Source organism: Perognathus longimembris, chromosome 4 (assembly GCF_023159225.1).
Source record: "Perognathus longimembris pacificus isolate PPM17 chromosome 4, ASM2315922v1, whole genome shotgun sequence".
NCBI classification, from domain to species: domain Eukaryota; kingdom Metazoa; phylum Chordata; class Mammalia; order Rodentia; family Heteromyidae; genus Perognathus; species Perognathus longimembris.
Window position 1 is genome coordinate 59,913,331 of NC_063164.1, and position 9,991 is coordinate 59,923,321.

The 9,991-nt window shown below is 36.1% G+C and overlaps 1 protein-coding gene across 1 annotated transcript; it reads left to right on the plus strand.

Moving 5' to 3' along the window:
- The first annotated feature begins 1,455 nt into the window (after positions 1-1,455).
- On the plus strand, positions 1,456-8,011 carry Gcg (glucagon). The gene is made up of 5 exons (XM_048344280.1): positions 1,456-1,558; positions 3,807-3,968; positions 5,571-5,708; positions 7,166-7,309; positions 7,970-8,011. The coding sequence occupies exons 1-5, from the start codon at positions 1,467-1,469 to the stop codon at positions 7,974-7,976; spliced, it is 543 nt and encodes a 180-aa protein (XP_048200237.1). The 5' UTR covers positions 1,456-1,466; the 3' UTR covers positions 7,977-8,011.
- Positions 8,012-9,991: the final 1,980 nt, after the last annotated feature.

Consider the following 9,991-nt stretch of genomic DNA (forward strand, 5'->3'; position numbering starts at 1 on the left):
GTTAGTATAATAACATGAGTGCTTGTTTCAACTTTTAAACGCTCCTGGAAGGTATTATCATTGAAAATTGTAACCAGAAGTCACCTTCCAATTATTTAGTAAGATTTCTACAGCTTTCCAACTGGTTAAGCTGAACTATAACAAAATACCAAATTAGCCATTTTTTCCAAAGGAAAAAGTTACTGCTGCAGGTGTGACGGTCTCTGTGTTGTAGTACCAGAGATAGTAAATATGACTTGGATGTTAAAGAAAAGGTTGATAGCTTAAAATGATAACACTTGTAAAAATCCTTATTCCAAACCAAATGTCATATGCTAAAAATACTCATTCACTTTATTTATGTATAAGCATAATTGAACTTGGATTGGAATTCTTATTTCTCAAGAGAAAGAGAGAATAGTGTAGTTTGAAAGTAGCAGAAAGGCAGCCATGCCAGAGTGGACTTGAGGTTTCAGTTCTGCACATAGAGGCCCTTGCCTTAAAATACACTCATCCTGGCCCATATTCATGTTGGTATCCATCTCCAGTCTCCATTTACATCACCTCATCACATAGTTGACATCTTCGGGCTTTGCCTAGCTTCCACTTGTGACACAGGAACAAGAAATCAGGTGTCTCCCACAACCAGGTCCATGGAGTTACTAAGAGAAAATGTCATGTTTTGGATTCAAATCAATTGCAAAACCACCTGGGAACTTCTGAGGCTTCAGAAGCAAGCAATTATTTCTTTATAATAGTAATCTCTAATTTCTTAGTTGTGATTGTTCAAGTTGCCAGAAGCATTAGTTCTTGTTGCAAATTACTTGTCTTCAAAATGATTTTTCCCTTTAATTTAGAACAGGTCAAAGCACCCTAAAATACCTCAAATCTGTTGGCCGCTTTATAATTACAAAGTCTAGACCAAGTTACACTATTTAAAATATAAATGAATAATACATCTGAACCGACAGCTGGTATGCCAAGTTGTAGCCTGAGGCTGCTTTAAGATGGTTGAAATGCAGTATAATGTAAATGCTTGAAAGTGAAGGACTATTAATTGAAAGCCAGACTGATAGTGAAGGGGGTGGCATTATGAGTAAGGTGCCACTCAGGCTAACCATATGTAGCATATCATCTAGAGTAGATATTTTAAACATATATTGTGGACTTTTTTCCATTTCAAATCTGGAAATGAGCCTTCTAATCATTAACAGAAGTGCCCTACATTAATGAAAAACTTATTAGTAGAATACATCTTTTGTGTTCTCCTTTGCCTCCAAAAAAGAGGAAAAAGTATAATCTACTATTTGCAGTTAAATTGAAACTACAATCTGAATGAAATTGGGAGGATGGGCTTTTGCTTTCTTTCTGCAATATTTACCTAATCAAAATCAAACTGAGCTTGACATGTTTAAATGTAGTTTCCTGTCCCCCTGTCTTGCCACCTCCCCCTTCACACACACTATATGTTCTGACAGGCAGAAAAAATGAAGAACATTTACATTGTGGCTGGATTGTTTATAATGCTGGTACAAGGAAGCTGGCAACGTTCTCTTCAAGACACTGAAGAGAGACCCAGGTATGAAACTTTTCGACTTGAACCAACACAGCCCTATGTTTAGAATAAAGCCTATGAGAATTACAATATGCTAGTGAATAAGGTCTCCAGGGATGTTTAAAGTACCATGGTCTCACAAACTGACATGTTTAATTGAAACCCCTTTGTACAAATACTTAATGATAAATTTTTAAAAATCAAACAGAAAATAAAATACAGTACCTTGGTGATACTTTAAACCATGTTCAAATGTTAAAAATATCATACTGATAAAGCTGTACTTGTCTAGAGTACAAATCAATGTATTACTGTTTCATAATTAAAGAGGTAGGGAATGCTGAACAACATGTAAATGGGAAATCACAGCCTTTTGAATACTCCAGCTGATCTTCTCTATCTGTTTATTATTCATACACTACATAGTAGATTATTTTAATTCCCCTCACTGTTATCTTCTTTTTACTCCTCTTAAAAATAACATTGTTCTTTGCTAATTGTAAAAATCATACATGTTCATGATGTAAAATATGAAAATATGCAAAAAAAATTTAAGTATTCAAATTTCCACTTCCCAAAAGAAACTATTCAAAATAAAGAAAAATGGTATACTGCTTTCCTGGATTTTATCTCTATATAGTCTATATAAATAGCTCTCATCTTATATAGTATTTTTTCATGCTTTTTTTTCCCCTCTGAGCCTTATATTGTTAGCTGTGTGTGTGTATGTGTGTCTATGCGTGCATGCACACGCGTGCAAATATTTGTGTGGTACTACACTTGAGATAAGGGCTCTGTTCTTTATTCTTTTTGTTTTTTGTTTTTTGCTTATGGTTAGTGCTACCACTTGAACCACACCTCCATTTCCAGCTTTTTGACGGTTAACTGGAGATGCAAGTCTTAAAAACTTCCCTTCCTAGTCTGGCTTTGAAGCTCAATCCTCAGATCTTAGTTTCTTCTTTTTTTTTTTTTTTTTTGGCCAGTCCTGGGCCTTGGACTCAGGGCTTGAGCACCATCCCTGGCTTCTTCCGGCTCAAGGCTAGCACTCTGCCACCTGAGCCACAGCGCCCCTTCTGGCCGTTTTCCATATATGTGGTGCTGGGGAATCGAACCTAGAGCTTCATGTGTAGGAGGCAAGCACTCTTGCCACTAGGTCATATTCCCAGCCCAGATCTCAGTTTCTTGTCTAGCTAGGATTACAGGTGTGAGCCACTGTCACCCAACTAGCTTTAGGTATTTGTCATGAGAATGTCTACTATGATACTTCAGAGTTGTATGCTATTTCATTTTACAAATATATAGTATGTTTTAGATATTCATTTTCTATTGGGCAAGTTTCCACATGGAGAATATGAAAAGTAGAATTTTTATTGATAGTTACACCCACATTTATCATTTTCTTTGGATAAAGTTGCACTAGTAGGATTACTATACCAAAGGTTTTCATTGAATTTAAATCAGAGGGTTTGAATGAATGTCTTGCTGATGTGCCTCCAGAAAAAAGTATATACATTGACACTTCCATTAGTAAGACAGAAAATGTTTTCCTCCCCAATATTTAATCCTTTCTAATTTGACAAGTATACTCTCTCATCCCTAGGAATTAATCACCTTGAATAATTCCTAATATTTCCAGGCCAACCAAATGTCAATTCCTGGCATAAGAACTATACACTCTGAAGTTTCAAATCAACTAGTGCTCTCTCTCTCTCTCTCTCTCTCTCTCTCTCTCTCTCTCTCTCTCTCTCTCTCCCTCTCCCTCTCCCTTCCCCTCTCCCCCTCTCTCTTTCTCCCTTTCCCTCTCCCTCTCTCTCTCTCTCTCTCTGTATTACTTCAGCTATTAGATATCATAAAACTAGGTAATTGAGCTATGCTTTCACATGAATATATGCAAAATTAAAAAATGGGAACAAATTTGCTGCCCACACGAATTATTTGGGGTTCTTTACTCTTTTAAAATATTCAAGTCACTACTCTCTTCTGTCATTATTAGCATAATCATGAGTAGATTAATTGGCTGAACAGGATTTCCTTAATCATATTCCAGAAAGAAAATGAAGTTAGTTTTAAAAAAAAAACAACCTGCTACTAGATTTCATATTAAAAGATAAAGCATATTCAATTGTACTATATCTGAATTTCCCATGAGAAGCTAAGGTCTCACTAAAGTACTTACTGAAACATTTGCCTTAATACTGAATGTGGACCTGTACTTTGTGGTGAAGGAGCTTCTTGGAGAGATTTATGTTGCAGTAATGGCTCTTATTCACAGACCATTCTCAGCTTCCCAGACAGCCCCACTCGATGATCCCAATGAGATGAATGAAGACAAGCGTCATTCACAAGGCACATTCACCAGTGACTACAGCAAGTATCTGGACTCCAGGCGTGCTCAAGATTTTGTGCAGTGGTTGATGAATACCAAGAGGAACAGGTAAAAATCTAAATCTACTCCCCAGTTTGTAAACAACTGTACTAAATACACCTTAAAATTTCTCCTGACATTTTGAAGTTCACACCTGCCAAACCATGTTGTGATGATTTTCAAGATTGGAGAAGCTATCCTTTATCTTATGCCTCTACATGTCTTTCCATTCACCTCCCCAAATGCTTACCATATTACACTGTGGCACAGACTTTAAATTATTTTCCCAATTGGCTCTGTGGTAGTTTCTCCCATCCATTTTACCTTTAAGTTTAAAACTGATTTTTCTGGACTGGCAAGATCAGAAAGTTAACTTCTAAAAAATAGAGAAAATTAAGACATTCCCTTGTGGGTTTCAAACCCATGACTGTTCACATTACAATTATCCTTTATTCAAGTTCATCATGATAAGGAATGGAAACAGATGCATTCCTTCTCTTGCAAAATAAAATCCAATATGCATTTAAATTAGAGCCTAGCTAGTTGCACAGCATAGAGAAGGCGGCAAATAAGAGCACAAACCTATCAGAAGGCATACATTTTAATGTTAGATTTTCTTTGACAACTGTTCGGCGGAGTGGGGGGAAAGGGGGTGCTGCCTCTAGGCTACTTGAGAAAATTATCCACCAGGGTTTCACATAGATGGTGGAATTTCACAATTTCTTTGGAGAATGGCCCATAAGGGAGGGGGTTATGCATACAAAGTAGGTGAAGGAATCTAAAAATCAGAGGAAAGGACACGGGTGTATCTGGATGAAAGGAGAAGGGAGAAAGAGAGAGTGAGCATTGGGGAGAGAGCACAAGAAAGTGTGAGTAATGGCAGAAAAAGCATAGCTGTCCAAAGTGAACTTTAAAGTACAGAATCCAAGTACACAAAAGATGGCCACCATGGTCAGAGTGGATACATCCCTACTTAGGACTACAGGTTGGCATCAGAGAAATGTGAAAAATCGCAAATCTACACAAAACAACTGTCCCATTTTCAAGAATGGGGATGTATCAAGTGTGCAAATAAACTAATGAAATGCTCCCTCTCCAGTATCTACTGCATGTGTTAAGATGAACTCTTCTGTAGTCATAGATGTTGGAGAGGGATCACTGGTAGTGCTCCTCACAGAGGCTTACAGAGGATATGGAATCATCTTCTCTGCTTTTCTCCAAGCAAATAACACATTTCCTTTCATCCATTATCATTTGGTTCTTTGGATGACATTTTCAGATATTTCTTTGCTTTCCTGTTAATTCATGTAACCTGCTCTGGTCCCATACTTACTAATAACTGCACCTATCTTGCTTGTGGTTGTTGCATCACAGTGGATAAACAGACACCCACCATCTCTAGAGAATAAAGAAGTAAAAATACAACCTTAGCAGCAAAGTGCCCAGGTAAACAGGGGAGGTGAAATTGGTACACTGGGAAGGGAAGGCACACCTTTGACCTTTCATGGTGATTATTAGCTCTCCCATCTGCCCTCAATCCAGATCCATTCATGTAGCCGCACAATTCCCTTGCCAATCCAGCCTTCCAAGCTCTTTCTCCATTAGATCTGCTTATAAGTAAGAACCATACTGCAAACAAGAGCTTCAGCCTAACTTTCACCTTTCCTTCAGGAATAACATTGCTAAACGTCATGATGAATTTGAGAGGCATGCTGAAGGGACCTTCACCAGTGATGTAAGCTCCTATTTGGAAGGCCAGGCTGCCAAGGAGTTCATTGCTTGGCTGGTGAAAGGCCGGGGGAGGCGAGAGTAAGTCTATACATTCTTACCCGACAATTTTCCTTGATGCCAAAATTTAAAACTATAATTATCTATATGAAGAGCTGAGTTAGTATAGACTGAACTAAGGAACTAATGCTTATTGATTGAAAGTAATATACACATTTTGGTAGCAGGTAATAATGCTAGAATGCAACAGGTAGCACTTGTATTCCTTATCATAATTCTGTTATAACTAAGGATTAACATGTCCTGATGAAGACACATTTGAGAATGAATAATTCACTTTGGATAAATACAATGGAACAACAGATCTCTACTAGAATGGTCCTAGAGAAGCTAAAGATAAAAGAGGAATAGTGCAGAAAACTTTAAGTATTTTACTAAAATTTTCAGTATTTAAAGTTTGACTTGAAATAGTTACATACGTGATTATAGTCATGTGATGTCAAATATGTAGATATATGTATAATGAATACTGGAAATGACCACACATAAGATAGTAATGAGATGTACTCAAAGTATGAATATATGGGAACACCCCTTCATTTAACCACATATTTATTCACTTTCATGGTGCTGCCTTATATGCCATTACAAGTGGCGCTCTGGCTCGAGTGGTAGAAGGTTAGCCTTGAGCAAAAAGAAGCCAAGGACAGTGGTCAGGCCTGGAGTTCAAGCCTGAAGACTGGCAAAAGAAAAAAGAAAATAACCATTACATAATCAAAATTAAAATGAGACTCAGATGTTTAGTTTTATGTTTGTCTTTTAACACAAATAAAACACCTCTGAGCTCTCTCAGTTTCTTGAGACCATTTTGATTTGCATTTGAAATAGAAGAGGCAGAAGATGTATGCTGGATTCTGATTTTGAAATCAGATGTAAAATGGGCTTACAGAGACACAAAGAGGTCTCAAGGCGACAAGGTTCTATACTATTGTGAATGAATTTAAAACATTATCAAATGTATAAAATCAATGGTAAAATTGTTTTTGGACTTTAAAAAAGGATATTTTAGTGTTTCTGCTCAGGGCTGGATCTACCACTTGAGCCCCACACCTGGATATTGTATAGTGTTTTGAAGGATAACCAATAAGTATACTATGGAAAATTAAAGAAGGAGGAAAATATAGACTCAAGTTTGCAATCCTTAATGCCACAATTGGCAAGACTGGTTTCACTATGTTTTCCAGGGTGTGGGGTATTTTTCTGAATTATAGACAAATTAATAGTCTCAATATGAGGTTACATGCTGCCCAGATGCTACAATCTTTGAAGCGATCTGAAGTATGGAGAGGCATGAAATTACAGAGGCTTCCTTTCACCTCTCATCTCAGCAAACAGACATGCGGTTTCATCTTAGGCGTTGTGCACTTAGACTTCTGTCCTGTTCTCCACAACTCTTGTACATGCTACCAGCAGTCACAATCTACAGGCAACTGTTTAAAATCCCTAACCAAATGCAAACTTCAACCCTCATTTCTCAGTTTCCCAGAAGACGTCACCATCGTTGAAGAACTCCGCCGCAGACACGCGGATGGCTCTTTCTCCGATGAGATGAGCACCGTTCTGGACAGCCTGGCCACCAGGGACTTCATCAACTGGCTGATTCAAACCAAAATCACTGCCCGGTGAGCGCCTTTTAGTCAGTTCTTAAAACCAGTGAAACCTCCCTAAGCACCATTTGTCATCCTGCTACAAGCTCTTCCCCATGAAGGGAAGAGTCTTCACTCTCATTTTATGAAATAGAAAAGTAAACATATTATAAATATCTAATACATATTTAAATATTTAAAATAGACATAGATATAATTATATATACATATATAATCATTATAGTTTTTTCCATTGACTCATTTAATTCCAAAATCACTTACTGGGAGTCCGTGAGATAAAAACCTAGTAATAGAGAAAAGAATAAAACATGTCAATTTGTTCACATAATAATGTCATACTGCTCTCTATGCCAAAATTTGAACACAAAAATACCTGTATATGTGGTATTAGTGTATAATTTGTGCATGTTGATATAAATTATATGCATAGTGATAAAAATTGAACACAAAATGCCACATATTATTTTATTCATTGATATTTATTTTTGATGGGCACATTATATCATCTCCAAATTTATATGTGTGTGTGTGATTAATCCAAAAGATTGAGTTTTCACAGATAAAGGGACTGATAAACAACTTTCATTAAAAATCATTGACATGTTTTCTGGATAAGTTAACAATATATCACCTAGTTATGATTATGCTAAATCACTATTTTCTTTATATGTCTAGGAAATAAATGCATCACTAATAACAAGACCATCTTCACAACATTACCTGCAAGCAACTTGAGAAGTTGAAATTTCAAGTTCTATAAATTGAGATGTGTTTTAAAACACATGGTTTTGCATGCCAATATGTAATTATTTTTAGCATTGTGTAGCCAAAGATTGTAAATGAAGTAAACTATTGTCAGAATATTGCTACAATTTTAATCTTAAAATATAAAAATGCTGTCTTCTATTATCTTCTTAGCCATTTGCCAAGCTATTTACATGTATCAATGACTTTATTTTTCTATGATATAATTCATAAGTATAAGTTATTATCATCACCACAGGTCTACATTGGAATGGAAGAAATGAAGACATTCCTGTTACTTTTACCAAACAAATGTTCATCTTTCAATGTAACAAAGACGGGTTTAAATAAAAGTTTCAAGCTTCTTTAATGTTCTCTGTTCTTTTTTTCTCTATGTGCCCTCTTTCCAGTCCCCCCCCCCTTTTCCTAAGTTAACCACCCACAAATGCAAATTATGGCTCTGTGCTTTCAGTGCATAGTGTTTTGATACTTTGAGTCAACACTGAAAACTCAGGCTACTCCCAATAAAAGTATTCACTTACATCTTATTTTGGAAAAAATGGGTCATCCTTCAATATTAGACCCAAGAGGCAAATCTTTCCTAAAACTAAGTCACAACTGCTACTTTCTAAAGGGTCAATGCTTCATAGTTCCTCACTCTGCCCCCTGTGTACCCACATGCCCACACAGTGGCTAGTGATCACATGCTCACAAAAGGGTTGTGTACTTGGGCACTTATCTCTGGCCCACTTTATATACCTCACCAACTTGGAGCAAACATTTAAATTCCTCCAATATGCCTTATGCTCCTGTATCCAGGTTTTGCCAAGGCCAGCATACTATGGTTCAACCTCTTGATGCTGGATATCATGCCCACTGATATGCTCTTCTGGACACAGAACTGCTACTCCTCTCTACCTCTGTAGCACACTTCTGCAGAACTCCTGTAATACCTCCCCAATACAGTAAAAATAACCCCTTGTAAATTATTTTTCTGAAATGGATGACTATAATGTTGAGAACAAAAATGCAAATAAACTGTACTAAATTTACAGAACAATGTCGCTCACAAACGTTGACACAAATATCTTCAGATCCTGAGAATCCAACTGTGTTAAAAATAATACGCAATGAGCAGAGAATTATGTTATAGACAAAAAGTAGTTTAATAGCAGAAAATCCTTTAATATAATTCTTCATATTAACAGCCATGAGGGAAAAGCATGATCAACATAATGTTACCATAATTATACCAAAAGACAATAGGCAATATTAAATTATTATACATGATTAAATAGGGACTTAAAATACTTTAAATATGATAAAAACTTATGCTTAAATTTAAAAGTTTGCAGTTCACTTAGTGAGAAATGTTGGAGGAATTTGGAATAGTCAAAAGAAACCTATTTGTTATTGTGACTACTTGTTAACATTGTTGCAGAAGTATTAAGAAATGAAGTTAAACGTGAGAAAGTGCATAATCAGAAACAGTTTAGTAAAGTGTATTTCTGGTAGGAAAGTACTGCATATTATAAAATAATTTTTATATTAGCAGATACATAAGTGTCTGTATTAGCAGATACATAAGTAAATACAACATCAGTAGCCTTAAGAAAAAAGAAATGGATGAAACAAAAATACAGTTAATTATCCTTACTTCTGGTAGTTCTGTTTTATAACATCCCTTATTCCTACAAAGGATTAAGATTCCATTTTCTGCAGTCTTCTAGCAACTTTTTGTCAGCCACAGTATCACTTGCATTATATATGCTTATTTGCCAATTTCCTTGAGAAATGAGCCAGTTTCCAGCCATTGAACTTCATTTCTTTCATATCACCCATTTTCTGAATAACTCTTGGCATTTCAATTTTTTTTCTGCAGTTTCTTTATCAGCAGGAGCTCACATCTTTACCTGCAAATTTAATACTGCTCATGTCACATTAAGTTCTTTT

Coding starts and splice junctions, on each gene's coding strand:
- Gcg (XM_048344280.1), top strand. CDS start 1,467: ATGAAGAACATTTACATTGTGGCTGGATTGTTTATAATGCTGGTACAA. Junction 3,969..5,570: donor ATGAATACCAAGAGGAACAG/GTAAAAATCTAA, acceptor CCTTTCCTTCAG/GAATAACATTGCTAAACGTC. Junction 5,709..7,165: donor AAAGGCCGGGGGAGGCGAGA/GTAAGTCTATAC, acceptor CTCATTTCTCAG/TTTCCCAGAAGACGTCACCA.